Here is a 24,865-nt window from a genome sequence, read left to right on the forward strand (position 1 = left end):
GAATCGTTGAATCAAGCACGCTGAGACCACTCGTCGAGAATAATCGAAGGTATGGCTATGCGACTGCGCGCTCGTACGCGGAAGTAGAATCATCGTCGTTAGTCGAATGTCGAGCCGCACGTTACGCACTACCCGTCGCCCGCTCCCTGTCCCCAGTCTAACAAGGCCCCCGCCAATGCCTTTTGGCACTATATATCCATGTAATCTGTCTCTCGGCATACTTTATACATGTTCATTATATGTATTTACGAAGACTGACTTTCTTATAAGAAAAATTAACGTTATTGAGCAGTTCCGCCCACTACTCATGATTTTTTGCAAAGCATGCGTCGAACGATCGAACTTTGATTATTCTTTAGATTATTCAAAAGTTGAATTACTTTAAGTAGTTAAATACTTCCAGTATTAGTCTATCTGCATTTTGTATTTTAACGATTGTATTGAAATCAAATCGAAGTATCAACTGATGTAAAAGCGAAAGCGAAGTAGCTAGCCACACCTTTATAATTAGTCCTTGGAACAATGATTTAGAGGTCGAAAATAAAATACAGCGTATTAAGGGCAAAACCAATGGCTTTGAATTCTTTGACGAAGGCTGATGACTCAGTTGAATGACACGAGATCGAACGTGATAGCATGATTAAAGAGCTGCACATCTGTCACTAATTAAATTTTATATGAAATAATTCTATCTAAACTTTAATTTTTATAATTTCTTCATTTTCTACCCTTTCCCTAACTATTGGCATTTGCCAAATGCATGTTCATTATTCAAATAATAATTCATGTATCTTACGCTACCTCGACAACTTTATAATTATCTGTATTTATAATAAATAATTATTGTTAGGTTATAATTATTATATAAAAGTTGCACATTTGAGATTATTGATACTTTATAATATAGCTATTTGGGATGTTAGTTGTTGCCTGAATGAATTAGTTTCATAATTAAAAAATGAAGGATATTATATCAAAGAACATGTCCACAAGCCATTTTGTTATTCTTGAGTTTTGCATACAATATTGTTTTTAATGATGTAACTTATTTGTTTAAGATAACAATATAATTTTTTTATTTGCATGGTCATCACAAGCACTTACAACCTCATCGATATCATTATCGTATAAACTACTTCTTCAAATCAATAGTTAGTATGAAAATAAAAACTAATGCAATCCAATCTTAATTAAGTTTTTGATAATTTTTTAAAATAGTTATTTTATTTCTCAGAACACAAGTTTTTATTCCATTCAAAATATTTATTGAATATTTAATAATGTACTTTCATCATCAGTAATGTTATCTATCGTGTAGTTAAAATTTTAATTAAACTATATAGCAATGTAAAATAAAAGAATATAATTTCGATCCAGTACAGCATTACTATGACAAATTTGACATGAACTAATAATAAATCTTTTTAATAATGGAAAACAATGTAGAAAAAGAATGAACAAATAACTGAAAATGTGAGCATAGAAGCCATAAGTAAGTATTATGAGATTTAGAAGTGTGCGAACCAGGAGCATGCAATGACCTTGTCTTTTTCTCTTTTCAAGTAATAAAACACGCGCCGAAAATGCCTCTAGGCCTATTTTTTTGATTGGGGCTAAAGACGCGTTAGTTTCCATAGTTACGAGCATTGACCTTTATGTAGAGCTCTTTATACTTCAAAGAGGGTCCCTATTCCAAAAATTACATCGACCAACTGATATTAACTAAATGATATTAAATTACCAATAATTATAAATACACATTAAAAATAAATGATTATATTTATGATTAATTTTAAGATACTAAAGTACATTATTGATTAAAATGAATTAAGGTATTTATATTCATTACCTTCACTCGAATTTTATTTTCCATATACAGATAGAGAACAGCTAGTGGGCCAAGTGCCTTCTGCATTCTATTTATAACATTTTTTTCAGAAAATCTTTGTTGTCTTTGATCGTTAACTGCCCTTGTTGATTCTGGAAATTGAAGCGAAATAATAAGAAATTAAAAATAATCCTTATTTTATTTCTTAATTATATTAATTCTTGTAGTTGCAAGAACGCTAAAAATAGTCCTAATGGTAATAGTAAGAGTAGCACTTGTAATATTAATATTATTACTATTAGTCTTCGTTTTATGACTTTCTTATCAAATCATATTTTTCTGCTTAGTTAAATTTTTATTTATTAATTCCGATTAATTACGTGTAATATTGAATATTAAATATTTAAAGAATCTAATACTGTAGGAAAATGATAATTAATTTATTTCTTGATTAATTACATTTTTCACAATTTTTTAAAAACAAAGTAATACATTTTTTTAACATATTAGATCAATTGTTTCACAAATGAGATATATAAAAAATTTATATATTAAGGGATAAAATATTTTCCATTGTTATAGATTTTCAAATTTGTTTTAGCTTATATACTTTAGCCCTTTGTATTATATAAAACATACAACCAATATCTATTTTAATTGATTTTTATTTATTTTAATTAATTCATCTTTACAGCAATAAATAGTTTTTGTACATTGTAAGGACTCAAATTTTTCAAAATCAATTTAATTATAATAGCCTGCAAAATTATCATTAGTAACAATACTTTTTAAATAATCGACATTGGATAATTAATTAATTACGTCTAAAGAAAAATACAATACTAGATCAATTAGTTAAGTATGTTTTGAATTCGTAAAAAAAATTAAATATAGAATCTATACATATAACCGTTAACATTGAATTAATTGGTAATACTATATTTATTAACATACACATATATATAGAATAATAATTGTGTACATAAATTAATACATATGTAATAAATTAAATAATATTTGTATGTGTATCTCGTGGTTGTGCAATAATAAAATTGAAATAATAACATTTTTCTTCAGATAAATATTATAAAAATATTTTTAAATCAATATTATTCTAACATGATTGCACAAGATACGAAGAAATACGGTTTAAAAATAAAAAAATTATATTTACTATTCAAATAATAATTTTAATTTAAAACAATTTTCAATTTGCTACTAACTGAAAAAATTATAAGTATTTAATTTTTTTAATAGTTATTTGAAGCTTTCTAATTTATTTCATTGAGAATTTAAAAACTATTTATAAAAACATTACCACGTATTGTTAATTATTACTTGTAAAATATATGTATTTAGATTTTGAATAGATTAAATATTTTTTAATTAAATCCCTTTACTAATGTGTGTGTGTGTGTGTGTGCGTGTGTGTGTGTGTGTGTTATCTGTGAAAACAAAATGAGGTGGAAGATTATTTTAATTTTTAATGCATTATAAATTAATAAATAAAATATATATCAATACGTAAATTTTATATTATTACTATCAATATATAGATATAACTATAAATATATAGATTTTTTAATCTATTAGCTAAATCAATTCTCTTATTAACTTGTATTTTTATTTTTAGAGATTTATGTTATTAGAGTTAATCAGTTCCGATTCTATTTTATAGATGTGAAAAATTTATAAGAAAGGATTTTTTCAAAAAGATAATTATTATTCCATTATATACAACTAAAATGCAACTTTAATATAATACAATTTTTTCAGAAACTTCTATTCATATGTTCGTGATTATTTACTTCATTATTTTGGTAAAAATAAAATATAAATATTATTGACATTAAACGAGTAACTTTGCAAAGAATTTTTAATAAAACTTTATATTCACCAATTATTCAATTTACATTTAAATATGTAAACTATAACTTTCTATTCATAAAAAATAATAAAAATATTGTAAATTAACTAATTTGAATTGATATGTGTATGTAAATACAAAATCACCTGGAAGGAATTATAAAGGAACATTTTATTTAAATATAAATTTCAATTTTTATATTACTTCTTGCTTAATACATATGCTTATACGCTCCAATGCGCATTTATTTAAATATTTATATCCTAATATTTAAATTCTAAGATTTAAAAATTGATAAATTTTTATAAAGATCTTTTAAATATGAAACATATTTATATTAAATTTTTCTACAAATACAGTTACATTATTGCTTCGGGATATAATATAAAATTGAAAATATGTTAAAACTATTGAATCTCTAGTATATGTGTATTATTATATTTATGATTTTTAAAACTGTTCGGTAAGAATAATTGATTTAATTATAATATTTATGTTTTTTCAATAGTTTTATTTTTTTATTGCTTTATTTATTCATTTATTAAAACATTTAAATAATTATAGTAGGTATTAAAAATATTCCTAGATCATCTAAGATTAATAGGTCTAATTTGTGCTCCTTAAAATGATAGTATAAGGTCGTTCGGTAATGTACACTCAATAGCGTACTGAAACTACTCTAAAGATAATGTTCATTCGCCATGCCGATTGGCTTTCACCATTTCGTAAACTTTCATCCACTAGTGGCATCAGTGGCGTTGTCAGCGGCGACGCCACAACTTCTTTCTTTCTACCTTTTCTAGTCGTTCTTTCCGGAGAACGATTCAGCGACTCTGGGCACTTTCACTATCGTTCAATACTTTCCTACTCCCTCCCCCTTCACTTTGACATATACTTTTCTCATCCGCATGTTTTCTTGAATTGACAACTTTATTTTACGCATATTTATACGGTGATAAAAAAAACAAATGATTATACAACTATCATGTATTTATCTAATGCCGTCATTTAATTAACTAAATTCAATTAAAAATACATATTCAGCTGAAAGAACGAAGTATCTATATAAATATTATATAGATTGCGTATTATAGACCAAATTATTAATCTGTTACACTTTCTGTATTCTAATTTTATCAAAATAATGAACAGCTAATTTATAATATATTTAAAATAATATGCATAGTCAAGTATTTTTTATATAAAAATCATTATTAATTTTTTTTTTAATTACTGAAATCTTTACAATGCTCTTTTAATTTATTACAACTTAATTATAATGTATAGCAATTCACTAAATATTTAATTTTTTTTAAATATCAGTTGCTAAACCGTACTTACTTGTAACGTATGTACTTGTGAAAATAAAAGAAAGTTGTTTATTATTATATAAAAATTAAATATATTACTCCTCCCTTTTTATGTTTGTAATTTATCAAACAAACATGATCAATTTATGTTAGTACGATAGGATTAGTCCGTAAGATACTTTTATAATTTTCACTTTCATTCTGTGATAATTATAATATCTGTTCACGTAGGTTGTATCAGGCGATAAGTCGTGTGAACTTACTCATATGTATTCCTTTATAAAGAAAAACCGTTAAGTTCGCGCTCTAGGAAAAGCTATCGAAATTTTAAAATAATGAAAAGACAATGAACATATTCTACTGAAGACAAAAACATGGAAAACCACTTTTTTTTAATGATCTTAGAATTCGGTTCTATGTTTCCAAATATAATTTATTTGATAAATTGTTGATATAAGTATTTAAATAAAAGAAACTTTAACTTATTTTAACTTAGTAATTTGAATAATTAAAAGAATTGTGAAGAGATATGCTTAAAACATATCAGAAATGAAATATACTTATTAAAAAACTGTTTTCAATTTCTTATTTCTTATCTTCATAATTTCGTTCTGTTACAGCCTGTTTATGAGAATGAAACATTTTTAATAAATAAAAATGTTTCTTTCTGTATATAATACTACGCATACTATGTTTCAAGCGATTTTACAACGCTTCGTATAAAATTTTTTGTTTCTACCGATCGAAAAAGTAAACAAATTAATGCTCCATTTGAATGTCTTATCTTAGTAGCCTTAAATTTGGCCTTCCTTCTTCACTAATTTTATATCAGCAATAAAAAAAAATAAATATTCTTACATATGGTAAAATGTATATCAGGGATTATTGTATAATCAACCCATATGTATCAGAGGAAATGAAGCTGCAAGGCTCCTTGATTTCAATGTGAGTGTCATTTTCGTAAAAGTGAAAATTTACTTGAGATCGTGAAAGCGTACCCGACTTGTAGATGATCCCCAGGTTGAGAATCGCGCTGGGTTCAACGTCCTGGCGGGCAGCGCACCCGAGCGAGCAAGCAAGCAAACGAGCACTTCTCCAGTGCATACATACTCTTGCTCTCTTGTTCACTCTCTCGCACTCCCTTTCTCTACGATACACTGTACGGCGCAAACTCTCCCTCGTTTTCTCGCTCATACACAAACACGCGCGCACACACTCTCGCACTCCCTCTCTCTATTCCTCTTGCCGCACAACAGCAGCGCAACGACTTGCTAATGTACAGTTAGTCCAGCGACTGGGGCCCTTTGGCCCTCCCACACAGCGGCATTGTCCTTCTATCGCTACGACGCAACGCGCTGTGATGCCTTAAGTCGAACAGGATAGGTACAAAATAGACATACGACAGACATACCATAGAGATACTACAAATTCAAATAAGTTTCGATATATAAAACCCCTGATATTACTACATAGGGCACTGAATACCATGCAATTTTATTTGCCTGGATTTGATTCTGTTATAATATTTCATTTATTGATTTTATTCATGAATTAATAATGACCTTTGATTAAATGAAAATTTAGTGCAAACGTTGATTTGACATTGATGCATTAAAACAAAATTAATTAATACAATAGGCAAAAGATCATAGGTTCCAGGTTATCAAATTTTTATTTCTATAAAAGAGAGACTGATTTTTATATATTAGTAAATGAAAGACAATAATTATATTGAATTCAAAGTTCAAAATTAAAATAAGTATTTTATTAAGAAAATAGTTAATATTAAAAAGAATAGAAATTCGTTTCTAAAAAAGACAAATAATTGATAGATAATCTACAGAATCTCCTTCCGTAAGATCTGTTTTTTATGAATTCAAACCTGATATTTTGTTTGTTTAGCTTGCAGAAACTGCAATTATTTTTACAAACAATTTGTTGATTAATTAAAGAAATTTATATCATATATCACATACATAATTACCGACATAATACGTGTATATTCGTTATTATTCATTATTCATAAAGTCAACACTATTTTTAATTGCATATTCTAATTACATTTTACAAAATATATATTTTTACTAATTTGAAAAAATTTAAACTATTACAAACGAGCGATACTCATATTTAATGGAATTCGAAGTGTTTAACATATTTTCATAATTTTTTTACTAACCCAAGTCTTCTTGAACATTAAATTACGAAAGTTGTCCGGAAATAAGAGTCATATGCTCAAACTTTTCCGCATTCCAAGTACCGCCAAGTTCGTTTAGCATTTTTTAAAACTATATGCATCATACAATAACAAATACTGACGAGCACGATAAATGAAATACGAAACTGTGACAAAAATAAAATAAACAAAATCACGATCAAACTCGCACGCCAAAAGAAAATATTTCTGTGAAAAGGCATTCCGTTAGTTTGAACTACTGTTTTGCATTTTCAAAGATCATAGCCCAAGTTTAAAGAAAACGAAAAAAATTTTTCTTTAATAAGCAAATACGATAGTCTCTGTCAATACATATATTTTCAGATTAATATGGCAAATTAATTCAATTAATTAAAAAGGACATTATATTAGTTAATGAAATAAACATATTACATAATACTATTATACATTAATACAATTATTATTATATCCGTACATCTGTATATATATATAAATTGAAAAAATTTTAAATAAAAGCTTTTAAATAATGTAGTATAATCTTTAAATATATACAATAAAAGTAATTATGATTTTTATATTACTATCAATACTCATTCTTTTCAAGTAAATTTTTACAATTTTGCGAATCAGAATATATTTTAATTATTTACAAGTCTAGATGTTATTTATAAGTAATAAAAATTTTCTATCGTTTTTTAGTGAATTAAAATTCATTCTTTAATATAACAGCATATAATCTTGGACAAATATTACTAAAAAATTTTGTAATTAATTTTCTCGTTAATGATTATATATATATATATATATATATATATATATATATATATATATATATTACTAAAAAATTTTGTAATTAATTTTCTCGTTAATGATTATATATATATATATATATATAATTTTCTTCTTTTTTTTTAGGAATATATCGTGTAATCAGGCTAACTAATTTGACTTCCAGTCCTTAATTATCAACATTATTTTCGCACAACTAAATAATGATTTAAAAAATCGTTTGTAATTTATAAAAGTAGTGTATCGCTACATTTTTCTGTAAATATAATAATACTCTTATTATAGCATATTTGCAATAATGTAACTTAGAGATATAATAACTAATTTATTATACGTGAAATATAAAGATTGATACATTAAAAGATTTCATTGGTTTTGGTACTTTTTTTGTTAAATCCAATAAATTCAATGAAAATCTTTGACAAAACAATTATCTATTCAGTTAAATCAATTATTTAATCCATGAAGATAAATGGGTTTACAAATTTATTTCTTGCCTTTCAAAATAATTTTTATTTAAGATTTTGAGTCGTTTATTATATATAAAACTTCGGATCACGGATAAAATAATATTTATACTTATATTATTAAATAATGTTATTATTATAGTATTCTTACTACAAACTCATATTTAAAATATTATATATGTATTTATAATGAATGTGGTTTAAAGTTATGAAATAGTGATAATTTTAATGCTGAAATTGATTAACACAAAATAATAAAAATAAATATAGAGTAATAAATAAGAAGCAAATAATAGATAAATAATTAAAATTAAATAATGTGCTGTCAATAAACATTTAGATAATTCGTATAATGCAGTAGCAATGTAAGTTAAAAAAAAAAAAAATAATAATAATAATAAAACAAAGAAAGACAGAAAAACGAAAAGCTTTAAATGGGGTGCAACAGAAATTGTACATACATATATGTATAAAGGCACTTGTTGCGTTCGGGCGTCGACCCGAAGGCAGTAAGTCACGGATATTTCTATTCTAAAGAATCTATATCATGCTTCCATTTAACTAATATAGCATTTATTAGAGAACTTGATGTTAAAGGTCTTTCAATTTCATGTCAACGTTCTCTGAGAGTCGATTGCGAACGTAAAATTCTAAATTGATTAATTTTGTAAAAGACAAAAACAGGAATAAAAATATCATGACTTTAAATTTTGTTAAACTAATTAAACGGTGCGAAGCTCCTAAGAAATACATATGTCTTGATCGTTAGTATTGAATTTAAAAGAGTCGTACTGGAAACTCGCCTCCGAGATCCGAGGTCGACGCCCGGGCGTATAGCTTACAACCTGCAACAAGTGCTGCTCTCGGTTAGCAGCTACATATGCTTGCCATCTCGCCTAACTTAGCTGCACGTTACTACAAAACTGCACTGGGTCAGGGATCCGTGATTTATTTGCGCTTACTAGTTGGCCCGCGTCCAACAATTGCTGTCGTCAGATACAAACTGACACCGTACGATCTGAGATCCACCTATAGCCTTTACCCTTTTGATATCCCATCATATAATTTTGCAGCACAAATGTATTTCCTTTGCTTTTCAACTTAATTTTTTTATTGCTTTTTATTTTCTTTTTTATTATTATGAAAATGTAATTTATCCAATTCGTACACTTAATTTATAACATTATTTCATGCTTATCTGTTTAATTTTCTGAATCGATTCACATTAAAAAATCACGAGATTATGAATACATTATTTCTTAAACAGTTGAATAGAAACAAAATATTAGAATAAATATGGGTGTAACTTATTTAACTTATTTAACTTATTTGTAACTTATCAAAGAATGAAAATACCGTATAGTCTCAAATGATAACGAATGCGCACTAAGCAAATAATGTATATTATACATTTCTATAAAAATTAAAAAAATTGTTAATATTAATTATCAATTACACATTCAATTAATTTTGTTCTTAATAAATAAATTTAATAAATAGTTAATCATTACTTACGCCTTATAAAGGGGCAAACGAAAATAAAAATAATGCGATTCGAATAAATGTTGCAAAGCTGTAAGGGCAATGATCTTGTGTGCCTTAGGACATAGATAATCAAATGACTAAAACATCCGAACATTATAAAATATATATAACAAAATATAAAATCTTACATGATACATCTGATGAAATCTGTACCTAATAGACCAATAGTTGTTAAATTTTAATATTGCAATAGTATTTCTTATACAATTATTATAGAAACGTAAAAATCTCGTATTCTCGACTTTTTATTACTAAATTATTTAAAAAAAATGTGAATATGATTCTTGTATATAAATTCATTCGAGTATATATAATGGAAATTTTTGTCTCGGATTAACATTTGTACCAGATTTTAGATAAAACAAAAATGATTAAATTTGATATAATGGAATAACTGGTAAACAATTTTTCAAATAAATTGCATTGAAATGATAAAAATTTCAAGTATAATGTAAGATAAATATGGATTAAAATTGTATTATTTAATTATTAATTATGTATTCATATAAAATATACTCTAAGTAACATAAATGAACTTTGAATTTGACAATCATTGTCAAATAAGTATGTGATCTGCTCATTATTCTCCATGTAACTTAAATTCGAATCTATTACCACATAAATAAGCTTATAACATAATCAATTTCAAATATTAATTATAATTCATATTGTATTATAAATATTTTATTATATGATTATTAATAATATTGTAATCATATATATATATATATTTGTTAAAATATTTTTTAACCGTTTTTAAAGAATTTTAAGGAAATTTATATTATAAAAATTTATTTATCAAGTAACTTTAATTTAGAATAAGGTGCAACTTAATTTTACTTATTAAATATAAAGAATTTTAAAAGTAATCGAAAACATTATACAAGTTTTGTTTGGAGTGCAAATGATGTAAAATATTGATAATAGATTTCGCTATAATTCACGAAGAGTTATAAATGGCAAATTGAAATTATTAAAATATATTTCTACACATTAAAGGGTGTTAACTACTAGCTCCATCTTTCGGTAAAATTATATAATGAAGGTCGGTCTAATAACAGAATAAGTGAACAAACGATTCTTCGATGCTGTGTAAAACCCATAACCTCACTTATTAAACATGATAAGCCACGTGTTTTACCTTGATGTGGCAAAAACCTTCGAACAGAGCTTTCCCCTTCCTTCTTTAGCCGCGCTCTGCTGTCACTTGCCTGAAATAATAATATTAAAAAAATGGAGCAAGAAAAAAGAATAAGCGTGTAATTATATATATATATATATATATATATATATATATATACATATATGCTTTTAATCATTAAATTGAAATAAAAATATTTGACAAATAAATTATGAAACTAATAAAAAATGAGTACACGTTTTTTGTTTGAATAAATATATTAGACATTTGATAAATGAATATATTTTTATAATTCGCACACCTTTATTATACACCCCTTGAGTACAACGGACTCAAATTTACTGATATTGTCGAAGATGGGAGCATCGGGAACCGGAACATTAACTTTATCCGAATATAAAGCCTTGAAAGAATCAAATTTTTCACTGAATACGTCCGTACTGTCACCAGAATCACTGTCTGCTTCTTCAGCCATTTTGACACTAAAAATTTAAATATTTGAAATTCCACATACTCCAGTACCATGAAATATATAATTTGTAGAAGGAATATTCTACGTACAAACTTGCACTTATTTTTACATTTTATCACATTTAAAGATAAATTAATCTCTATCCGATTAAAGTAAAAAGTGAAAATTATGGACATGTTAATTTTTAAAATAAAAACAAATAAAAATATTTTATTTAATTCATTTCGACTTATCCAGCTTTTCATTTATTTTCATTTATAATCAAATTAAAAATACTTAACGATTTTTAATCAAATTATCATACTTTTTAAATTTTATTCAATAACCTTTTTTAGTTGTAACTGCAATATCACATTTTCGTTTAAAAGAAAACGTAACTTGATCGGACATTTAATTCTTTAACTATTTCTAAAAATATTGCGATCTAAGTTTATATTTTTTAATTTATAAAAATTTAATTTATATGTGTAATAATTATTTGATAATCTTAATTTCTTGGTACATAATAAGTTCGTTTCTAACTTATTTTATATAAATTTTATAAAGTAAATGGATTCATTTTTTTTACGTGTATATATTAATAATTGGCGAGTGAGACAAGATATATCAAATATATATATATATATTGTAGAATTATTATACATATAAATTTAATTAATATAATTGTATAGGTGTGAGTTGTATAGGTAATTTTAATTAAAATTATTATTAAACAAATAATAAGATATATTTAGAAGGGAACATTGATTTATTGTATAAAATACATATTGCACTTAAAATTACATATTTTATTCATCAAATGAGATACAAATTTTATTATATATAAAAGTTTTTAAATATGCAATCATAGATAAGTAGGACACTAAGGAAATAACTAATTGTTTTGATAAATTTAGAAATTAGAAATTTTTTACATTAATAACAAAATACCACTACTTTTTATTATAATATTTGTATTACTGATAAAAATATTGCATAAAATAATCCTTGTAGTAATGTAAAATTATTAATTAATGTTAATATTAAATATATTAGTACTAAATTTATTATATTTTATTAAACCTGAAACTTGATTTTATATGTACTGTAAATATAATTTTTTTGCGAAGAGTATTTTTACAAAATACAATATCCACTTAAATATTTTGAAATAATTAATGAAAATATTTTATCAAAAATTTTCATTCATCTATCCATCCAGTTGAATTGTTAAAAAGATAAAATGGTATGTTAAATAATATAATTCTACAATTAATGACATTTAAAATAAAATAGATAAATAAATTATCATAATCAAGAGGACATTAAACTTTTTATAGATGCTTGGCTAGAAAACTTTCTTTCTCCGCTCGACGCTACAAGTCCGATTACGTAAAAGAACTAGCAGTTAGTACCTTGCAGTTACTAACAACCAAGTTGCATTTATGATACAAATTTTTATGCTTGTATGTGCGTGCAACCGAGTACACAGGTATCTATATGGAAATACTCTATACAGAATAGAATGCAAGAGAACGGCTTATATACAAGTGAAACAAGCTGCGGTAGAAAGAAAGTTTTCACTCGATCACGCACTTCGTCTTATTTTCACTTTCATGTAAATTCTTCGAGACTATTCAACCTGTTCTATTGCAATACCAACTATGCTAATTAATAATTATTTATCTCATATTTCTTTAAAATATTGCAGTACTTTGGGTGCTTTTAAGCTGGAAGGGGATAATAAACGACGCTGGCTCAGAGGTGGTTTTGGATGTTAGAAGGCGTGCGTGTGGCTAAAACAGCCCCGCCGCAGGTTACGGGTCCCGATGCCGGTCCCCATATCGCAGACGCTTACACTGACCTCGACCCTCGTGCCCAAAGAGGAGTCAAACATGCCCTTCATAGACGACGAATTGCTGTGGTGTCCTGATAATGATGGCAAAATGGTTGATCTTACTCAGTGCCTTCAGGTTAGTAAGTTCCATTCACCTAATTGTTATTCTATTTCAAATCATCGTTCATTAAATACTCTAAACTACTTTTTTATTTGAAATACGTATGTTCTCAAAGATATATAATTCAATTCCAAATGAAATAATAAAGAAACAAATAAACATCGGCAAATATATTTTAAATAATAAAAGATTGATCATTCTTATACTTTTCCTTAAAATGGGCTTTATTTATATAAAACAGGATTATTTATAAATATTTTATATTTCCTCATATCATTTTATAAATAACAACTTATAAACTATTAAATAATTGTATTAACTACTTAACAATATAAAAATACACGAATTTCTAAAATTCATATTTTAAGCACATAAGATTATTTTCCAATATAATTAACATATTTGAAATATTTTTTTTTAATAAAACAAAAATTTTTTTTTTCATAATAATTTGAACATTTAATTTAATTCTGATACAGAATAAATATCAAACTCTATTTATATTGAATATAAAAAATTATATTTATTGTAATATTTATTGTATAATTCATTATATTTTTTGGAGATTCAAAATAAATTGAACTTTTCACGTTCGTAAACTATATCAAGACATATTTCAGAAATCTTAGAAATTAGTTAACCTTTTTTTTTAAAAAAAAAAAGGGGTGTGAATAAATATATATATAATTTATGGATAGATCAAAATTGAACAAGCTAGATAGACGTATGTATATCAGACATTAATAAAGATTAAACAAATTTTTAAGAAATGATATAAGATTACAATTTTTTTATTTATAAAAATGCATATGATAGTAATAAATAATACATGTACATTATTTAGAAAACAATTTTTGTTTAAAAGCTATTTGATTATTTTTTATTTTTTATAAATCTAAATAATGACATTTATAACGTATTTAATTTAATACACAACAATTGTTCAAAAAATAAAATATAGAAAAAAAATCTGAAGGAGAATAATGATGCATAAAGGCTTAGAATATATTTTATTCAATAGAACAAAAGTTAAGATATAAATAAATGTAACAAATATATAAAATTGTATGTATTTATAGGAAAGCAGTACTGGACAGTCAGTGGAATTTTCAACGATAGAGTTAAATGCATTAGTTGGTGCTCCTGGGGTACCAAATATTCCAAACGAAAATTCTGAATCTTTGCCCACCGTCAATACAATGAGCAGCGTAAATGCCGTAAACGGTACTCATAGCAGTAACGGCGCCGAAGAACCTTTTGATACTCTCGATACTTTTTTAAGAGAACTTCAAGCGGACTTGGTTGAAGCCAGTCAACCAACTTCCACAACTGCATCGTCAATTAATTGTTGTAAACGGCAGAGGTACAATATCGCTGCAGCGAATCCTCTACTCGCAGGTATAAATTATAAGCACATTATTCTCTATTTACTACAAATTTACTAGCAAACTGTCATTGAATTAAAAAAATTTCAAGCAAATGGCCGTTTAATACTTCTTTTGAGCATGTATGTCGTATTAATTATTAAGGCTAATATATTGGATTTTTATATTTATAAAATAATAATTTATTTTTTAACGTTAGTTGAACAACAAACTTTTCAAAGCAAATTAATGTAAAAAATTATTGTATTTATGTTCTGTTTAAATTTTACTGATGAGTATAGAATTTGCTTCAATATAAATGATCTTGATGATGCTTAATTCAATTTTTGAAATTCTGCAATATTATATTATAATTAAAAAATTAAATACAATTACTTTTTAAAATACCTTCTTATGTATCATGTTATAACATAATAATTGTAATTGTTGAATATTGGATTTAGTGAATTTTATTGTATATTATTACAATTAAATATATTAAATTTGTTTTTATGGTATTAGTCTCGGATTCAAATTAACTTATTGAACTATTAAACTATTGATTTTTGAAGTAGAATAGAAAATTTTTTATTTGTAATATTAAATTTACAATAATTATATTGTAAATTGATTGAATTTATATTTAGTATCAATTTAAAATTATGTATATAATAAACGAACTAAATTCAAGCATACTCATTAAAATAATACTTCGATACAAAAAAATAAAAATTTCTAAATAAGGTTATGCAATAATTTAATAAATATTTCATCCTAAATTAATAAAAAAAATATGAATATATTTCAATAGAACAAGCAATTTATTTATTGATACCGTTCAATTTTGATAAATATGAAATCAAAACAAGTAACGTTAATTGAATACTTACACATTTTTATTAGATAAACTTATATGATTTATTTCTTTTTTATATAGAAAAATTAGCAAGTCCTTCAACGCAGACATCATCAACATTAATTCCTTACGCATCGAGAGCAGAAATCAAAACAGAGAACATTCAGCCAGAACCAAGTAAAGGTATGATTTAAAAAAATTTACAAGCAAATAAGAATTATTGTACAGTATTTTCCTAATGTTGAGTTCCTTGTATTTTTTAATTTCTGTTGATAATGTAGATTATACTTACTGTCGATAAAACAAATATCTACATTATTTGTAGTCGATAATAAAGAATCCGTCTAATACGATATAAGAAATAGAAGAAATAAGTGAAAAGCAATTCTAATGTGTAACGTTAGATAGCGCAATAATCGCCGTTTTTTATTTTTAGTAAATAATATTTAAATGCAACGTGAAAATGGAAACCGGCCAAGGTCCTATGTTCGTCAAGAATTAATGACGATTATGTATCTGTATTTCAGTTATATGACTGTCAGTACGAAGCTCATCATTTTTGTATTAAGAAAAAAGTTCTATGAAATACTGGCCCATTCATACAATTTTTAGCGATACTATAAGTGATCTGTGATATTATTGGAAGTGAAATACGTTTAAAAGTATTCTTTAATTTTTCCTTATTTTACAATACATAGACAATGACCTTTTCTAGGTCAATCGCTCATGTCTTTTAATTAAATTTTGCTCACATTGTCCAGGACATGACGTACAATGACCACTGGTATGAGAAATTGCTCAATTTGCAAACCTTGCATTTTCTGCAGGAAATACCAGTGTCTCACTTTTCTATACGAAGCATAGTCTTTTCTTAAGTAAGCATTTATGCATATTTGAGAATGTTAAATATATTATTTACAATTGATGTGTTTATAACCTAAAATTTATAAACGTATTCTATATGATAAATTTATAACTTCAATAAATTAGAATCCGTTTAAATATTTTATATAAAATTCCAATAAATGAAAATTTGTTATTGGTGTTTAATAATTAAAATACATTGTATTTATGATATTGCATATCATTACAAATATGAACAAAAATAACTAGATATTTGAACTAAGTATTGTTGCTAGTACAGTATACAAATATTTTAATTCTTTTGTTGAATTGCAATCTGTAATTGATAAAGTACTTTCAAATTTAATAATCTAAACAAACTGTAAAACTTGTTACTAATGCTCTTTCCATAAATTTTAGAAAATCTTGTCTTTAAAAGAAATTTAAACATATTTAATAAATATGATGTTACATAAAGATATTTTTAAAATATTTAAAACTAGTATTAATTAATTTCAAATGGATAGACAAAATAATATTTTATTATTAGCTTCTTAAGGTGAAATTTTTGTTTATATTTAAAACATTATTTTAAATAAAGACTAAAATATTAAACAAAAAAATAGTTATAAATTCAATGTCGATTATATTTAAATATTGAGTACATAATTTTGAAATAAGTCTTATTGTATTTTTTATGATTTATAGGATATTTACTTTCAATTTTACAATAATTCATTTTGATATAAGTAGCGATTTCGCATATGATTACTGTTATCTTCAAGTTTCTTTTGTATTCTGATTTATAAAATACTTTTCAATATTTTGAAGGAATAATGAAAATTTAAAATAAAATTAATGTCGATATCTCAATTAAATAAAAATAAATAATGTAAAAAGATACAAGAATGAAGCTAAAAATTAAACAGAAAATTGAGGTATATTAACAGTTATGATTAAGTTAATATTTACATAATAATTTGTAATTTTATCCTCTAATTCATTTTCAGAGTATATTCTTCTTTGATTTTAAATAATAGATTCATTATATTATTTGGTACTTCTAAACTCTCAAATGACAAATATAAAGCAGCAGTAAGTAATTTACTTATGAATATGTTGTAGATTTGTTCACAAGGATCATTTTATTTTTATATTGTGCTTATAAAAAATTCTAGTTTATTTCACATTATTATATAATATAGACCTATAGACCTAAAAGTATTATCAAGTATGTCAATTATACTATTTATATCATAAAATTTTACAGTATTACATTAAAAAGAAAATGCTAAAATATAGACATTAGATAGATATATGATTGATGAAAATTTGAAATGTTGAGGCTACTACTTATTGATTCATTCACATTCTTATTTTTTATTTTATGTTTTTTTCATAATTAATTAAAAAAGAAACTTATTCTTTAAGCTTTGCCTAGATCGTTACGTTTATTTTTTTCTTTTCGTTATTTCACCTTTAATGTTTAATCTTAAATTCATTTTTATCCTCTACACTGTTAATATATACGAATAAATATCATAAAAGATATTTTTAATAGAATAGTCATTATTTCTATGGTATATTTAAATTTCTTAAAACAGATGTGGATATAATTGTATTAGAATATCGGTACAAGAGTGTCCAATATGAAATATGTAAATTAAATTAATGTCAGTATACATTTCTATCATGATTCTAAAAGTATATTGATATTATTATCATTTTGATTTCTATTATGTGAGCGCAATTTTGAGAAAAATATACATTATATTTTTTATGATTTATAGGATATTAAATTTTGTATTTATTTTTCAATAAATGAATGCAGATGCCAAATGATAATATATAATTAAAATCAAATACAATTTAATTTATTATATAATTTTTTTATTATTTTGCATGATTATTCATCTGATTTATAGTTTTTTTTTTTTTTGGTTTAATAATAATATTAAACGTAATTTCATTTAAATATCTTAACTTGCTATCATTATTGAATATGAAAAAAATATATTTATTGTAGTATAAACAAATTTGTCTATTTTCATAATTCATTTGTAAACATTACTCCACAACAAATTATTAAAATATATTTGAAAAAGACACGTAAAAGAATTATAATAAAGATGTATCTAAATCTAAAAAATATCTAATATTGTTATAGTACAGTATGAGAAAATAAACTTAGTAATTGTGCATGTTTTATTCGTAGAATTGAATGTGTGTACAAATGAAATGGTATATTACGACTCGATAAATAGTAATGCAACCCTTATCCAAAATTTCCATTGTAATATTAATGTTGATTTCTGAAAGTGACAAATATTATAGATGATATTATTAAAAGATTGTGTTTAATATACAAAAAAGAGATCTTTATAAGACAAAAGCAGTTTATAATAGTCTTATACATGAATTTAGCTGATAAAACTTTTTACCAAAATTTTTACAATTTTCTTGATTATATCTCTTTCCGATCTTTTTTTATTATTCTCTTTTAGAGTTTCTTAGGCATGTAATATATTTAATACCATTTCGTATAGTTATTAGTTTAAAATAAAATCTCAAATAGTTATTTCTTTATTATTTAAAAGCTATTAACATATATTTCACCTTTTTCTTTCATAAAATATTCGGATACATTTTGCAATAATGTTTTTATTTTTAAAGGCTTTATCGATGATTCTTTCTAAATCAGCTAAATCACCTAAGTCGACTAAATCAGCTTACTACATTTTATAGACATTTCCGACAAAATGCTTTGACTTCATGTTACGAAGTTGACTTGTTACATACGAATTTTAATTTAAACTCAAATATTAAGCAATCGACCCTTTCATAAGAAAAAAGTTTAGATAGATGATTGTTTATATTAATAAGTATCAATACAATTTCATTTGTATAATAATAAAGATACCTCCTACCATTTTCATGATGATCAAATACTCATTAAATAACTGTGCATTATAGAATTGAATTTGAATTATACTATATTACAATTGCATTATATTATTCTTAAAATATGCATAAATTTCTGGATACTAAAGTTAGACTAATCGATTAAACCTGACAAAAACAAACAAATGATTTGAAGTAACAAAAAATTATAATTTTTTTATTTGTTTTTTTTTTATTGAAAGTCAAAAAATATAAATATATTTATTTATAATTAATACTAGTTATTCAAAATAAAAATGGTAAAATTTAAAAATCTATATATTTATAAAAAACATGAAAATTTAACATAAATTTCTTTTGTCCATATATTTTTGATATGTATAATGACAAGTTTATAAATAAATTTGTAATCATCCAATTTATTAAATCATAACACTTTTAGTTTTTGTTTAGTTAAAAAAATTATATTTATAATAATTTCAATTAGTTCTATTCGATTACTTCTTTGTATTTAATTTAGTATACGTGCGTTAATATAACACTCACACCTATTAATTCAATTGATTTAGAAAAAAATTTATTATTTTTGAAATTCTTCAAATTATAAATATTTATTGATTATAAATTTCAAATTGAACAAATATAACTTAACATTTAGCATTATTATCTTTAATTCGTTTATTTGAAACTATCGTGATCCGTATTACTTGGCACAGATAAACAGAATCAGTTTTATAGATACAAAGATTTCGAAGATTAATATTTAAATTTTTTTAGCAGCAATCTTAAATAATATATATTTTTGTATACTTTATCCAGATTAACCTTAACTATTCATATTAAAAATAAAATAATTTTCAACGTTTAAAGTGTGCAATAATGCTAAGTCATTCTTTCCAGAATTTATTCATTCGGATTTAAGTGGAACTACAGCAAGTGCATAGATTATAAGGGTTTTTTTTTCACTTAGTGTGGAAAAAAATTGAAGTGTTAATATTTTATAGAGTCAGGTTAATATTTATAAGGAATATTATGAATTAATTTAATATATATTAAAATATAGTCAGATATTGGTTCTCACTCATAATTTTTGTTTATGTTTAATAGAATGAATTTTTAAATGCTCCCTTTTTTTTATAACAAATTGTTTTCACTTGTTTTAAAAAACATTAAAACATATATTTGTAAATTATATATTATTAAAATATTTAATTATTCTCAATTTTTTATATTCTACCATTATTAATTACAAGATAAGCTACTACAGTCTTATAAACAAATAAAAAACTATCACTAAAAAATGAAAACTAAAATTATTATTTTAATTTACTCTATTTAGCTAATTTACTCCGTCGGTGGTAATAGAGTAATAATTTGATACATCCCGCCGTCTGTCTCAAATTCCTGCAATTAACTTAATTTAATTTATTATAATCCTTAAATAATAATGCATCAAAGAGAAAAATTATTTCATAATAATTACAGCTATTAGAAGAACTATCAGAATAGCAATCATAATAAAAAAAACGATACTCTTAATAATATTACTTTGTTAATATTACTATAGAAATATTTTCTTTTTAATACAATACAGAAGAAGATTACATCATCTACAAATTGTGTAAGGCAATAAGAAAATAAGAACAGTCGATATTACTATTAATCTACTTTTATTTCTGCAAAATTTTATATTATTTCCCTATTTCTATTCTTGGTATCAAGCTATGTCGAAAATCTGATGACAATCTTTATTCATAAAATATTTTACAAATACAAGTTGTACTTCATCCACTTTATTTATGATTTTCCTACTTTGCTTCCAAAAAAGGAATTAAATTATACCTACAGAAATGAAAAATGATATGGTATCATTATCTTTAAATAATCTTCGTTTAGCATTATTATATAAAATCGTTTTTATCGATATAAATTTTTTCATAATGTACTACAATATCATATTTAATTAATAATAGCTGTTAAACACATAAAATTGCGCGTGTCATATTTAAATTAGGTAAAAAATAGGTGAAATTAGAATGGTTCAATCAAACAATTCTTAAGTTCTAAATATTATTAGTAGTAGAAATAAATTTATTATAAAGATGTACAACTTTTATGAATATAAATCTATTTAAATTAGAGACAGATTAAACTAAAATAGATTAGTTTTTTAATTTGCATATGAATTATCTATTTAACCAATTTTTATTATTAATTTCTACAATAAAAAAAAAACTTACTTAAAAATTAGTAGCTAATTTAATAGTAACATAATAGTAATTTTTTGGTATGCAAAATTTTCATTTATGTCACTATTTAAATTTTAAAAAATCTTAATGCTATTAAAAATTTAAATATTGTGAATGATTATTAAATATTACTTAATCAATTAATATATAGTGTATCATTAATTCATATCTTAATGTTATCTTTAAAAACTATAAAATCAATTTAACTTTATTTTTTTATTATATATTTTAAGGAAGGCAAATTATGAATGTTATGTATTTTTACACTAATTTAAAATAGTATTTTTAAGCCTGAACAAAAATTTTAAGTAAATAAAATTTAATATTCAAATATTAATTTATATTATAATTAACTTATATTAATTAAAATAAAATTATAATATATGGTATAATTCATCTTTATTTTGCTTCAACATTTGCTTTCTACTTATAAATTTTATTAAATGATTTGTAATATTCTATAAATATTGTCAAAAGTTCAATTTTACTTTATAGTAAGATGCACTCTTATTATTATAAATTATGAAATTTTACGTTATTCGAACATAATTTATTATACTAGATTAATGATTTCATTATGTGATAAATAATAATAATAATATAATGATTTTAATTCATTCTAATTACGCGAGTATAATCACCGAATGTTATAATTGTACAATGTATGATCATTAAATGATATTATAATGATTTGACTAAGAAAATTTATATTATTACTTAATATTAGTCCAATTAAATATTAAACGATCTTTTTAAAATTATTTAAATATTATCACAATCCAAGTAATATTTTTTAATAATGAAATGATGTATTTGATGAGCCATATTTAATATTACAATTATCAAATGAAACTATATATATTTTTGTTATCTATTTTCATAAATTAGCATACCTCAATTATACTGGTGTTTTACAATTTCATTTTAGGAAACGTATCCATATCGACTTCATTTTTTCATAATTGATATAATTTATATTATTAAAGAATCCACAAAAATAAAAAGAGTATTAAGGCAATTAATTATTTTGTCTATCTGCTTGAGCATACAAACTATTGAAAATATAATTTATCAAATTACATAATGCTATCATTAAAGAATATATTACATTATAATTTAATGATTATTTTACCAATATTTTTGTATATATTTTCAAATGTATTATTATATATTTTAATTTATATATATATTAATCTTATTACATATTTGTGTGAATGTTTTCAATAGTATTTATAAGGTAATTATATAAATACAGGAATTTTTAAAGTGCAGAATAATAATAATATGAATTTTTTAAAATCAGATAAAATGAAAAAATAAAGTGAGACGCAAGATGGAGTTTAATGAATGCATAGTTTTAATTGGCAGCTGAAAATGAGGAAGGCTGATAGCTGTCGTGTTTGTAACAACTGTCGTGTTCAGAATCAAGTAATTCTGTGGTAGAAGTAGTGACTGGAGGGGTCGGAGCAGCGTTACAAGCCTACGCAACAGTTTAGAGTCAAGTGTTACGTCAGTGAAAGTGTTATGGCAATGTGGGCCGAGGCTAACCTGTAAGTTGCTATGAGTCGTTTGAGTCCTGTCTCCCCGTACAAAGAGCCACAGACTCTCGCGGTGCATAAGACATAACAATCACAAGACGCATAAACGAAATTCGGTAATAGACTGCGCGTTCACGCTTTATATTACACATACGTAAGAAGTTTCGAATTTAATAAATGAATGTTTGGACACGCAATATCTTTATTTAAAATGTAATTGAACATTTTAACAATAAAATTATTTTAGACTAAAATTAGCATGTTAAAAGCAGAAAAATAAAATTAATGAGATCTAAGGAAATGATAAAATTTGACATAATGCGGATTATTATATTCATAAGTAATTATAATCGTTTAAAAATATATATATTGAGATAAATTTAGCCCTCGCTTTATTTAGAATTTGATAAATGAAAGTTTACTTGTATTTATTTTACTCTTCAAAAGTCTAAACATTATTTATTTAAAAGAAAGAAAAAAATTGAACTTTAAGATTTACAAGATTAAGAATAATACAAAATCTATTCCGCGTATTAAATATTTTGCTCACTGCAATTATTACCTAATGTTTTGGTAATATAAAATTATCATTACCAGTATAAAATAAAAATTAAATTTTCTTTACAATTTGTCCAAATTAAATATAATTTTTGTAATCGGCCAAGTTTACATTTAATGAATATATAATAATAAAGTCTCAGTCAGTAAAATATTTTATCATTATATAACACGTGTGTAAAAAAAATACATTTTTTATAACAAGAGATAGGCGTTAATTGAATTGATTTATATTGCTAAACCATTTCTCTCTTAGATAAATAAATAAATTGTTATTTAGTTTTGAAATAATTGATTAGGCAATATTTCTTATATATTTATCAGAATTTCCTGTATCTTATCATCAAATCTTTGTAATCATAAATATAATATATATAATTTAATATGGCATACTTAAAAATTGAAATACTTTGAATTATTAAAATAAAAAAATTTAATTATAATATTATGAAATACATAAGAAACGATAGCAAAGCATATTTCTAGACATAATATGATTTTATTTGTTAAAATTCTACGATAAATTTCTAAATATGTTAATGATGTACTGATTATGCAAAATCGAGCTTCTTAAAAGTACTTCTATAAAAAGCATATTAATGATGCTTAATAATAATGAAATAGAAAAGTGAGAATACCAAGTATATGATAAAATCTCTTCTTCTTTCACAATGTTACACGACTATATTTCTCTCTCATTGTTTCCTGTCCAATTAGAATTATTAATGCAGCACACTATTTGATTAAATGTGTATCAATTTTCTGAAATGTTTATATTTTATTATGATAATAGACGTTATTCTATAGCATAATTATAGAAATTACTTTTTGTTACCTTCCGCATAATATGTAATATATGATGTACCAAAGATGGACGAAAAAATGCAAAATTTCGTATATTGAAACAATCGTTTTTACAATCTTGATTAGAAAGAAGGACCTATGAATTCCTCTAAGGTACTACTCTCTTATTTAGGTCACAATATTGCAAAAAGTTAAATAATGCAACTGAAAAGAGCTTGAT

The 24,865-nt window shown here is 23.9% G+C and overlaps 2 protein-coding genes across 2 annotated transcripts in view; one reads left to right on the forward strand and one right to left on the reverse strand.

Annotated features, from left to right (window-relative positions):
- Lsm11 (U6 snRNA-associated Sm-like protein LSm11) overlaps positions 1–11,636 on the reverse strand; it is a 17,895-nt gene extending 6,259 nt beyond the window's left edge. Inside the window, exons 1-3 of the mRNA XM_011508267.1 lie at positions 11,425–11,636; positions 11,124–11,193; positions 1,850–1,980 (exon numbers count right to left, since the gene is read on the reverse strand). Of these exons, the coding sequence (XP_011506569.1) occupies positions 1,850–1,980; positions 11,124–11,193; positions 11,425–11,598 (375 nt within the window). The 5' untranslated portion in view covers positions 11,599–11,636. The remainder of the gene's footprint in view (positions 1–1,849; positions 1,981–11,123; positions 11,194–11,424) is intronic.
- The window catches only part of Eip74EF (Ecdysone-induced protein E74), a 107,364-nt gene that overhangs the window by 17,325 nt on the left and 65,174 nt on the right, over positions 1–24,865 (forward strand). Inside the window, exons 2-4 of the mRNA XM_011508268.1 lie at positions 13,286–13,547; positions 14,612–14,930; positions 15,834–15,935. Coding sequence (XP_011506570.1) covers positions 13,404–13,547; positions 14,612–14,930; positions 15,834–15,935 — 565 coding nt within the window. The 5' untranslated portion in view covers positions 13,286–13,403. The remainder of the gene's footprint in view (positions 1–13,285; positions 13,548–14,611; positions 14,931–15,833; positions 15,936–24,865) is intronic.

Source organism: Ceratosolen solmsi, unplaced genomic scaffold, assembly GCF_000503995.2.
Source record: "Ceratosolen solmsi marchali unplaced genomic scaffold, CerSol_1.0 scaffold1, whole genome shotgun sequence".
Classification (NCBI taxonomy): domain Eukaryota; kingdom Metazoa; phylum Arthropoda; class Insecta; order Hymenoptera; family Agaonidae; genus Ceratosolen; species Ceratosolen solmsi.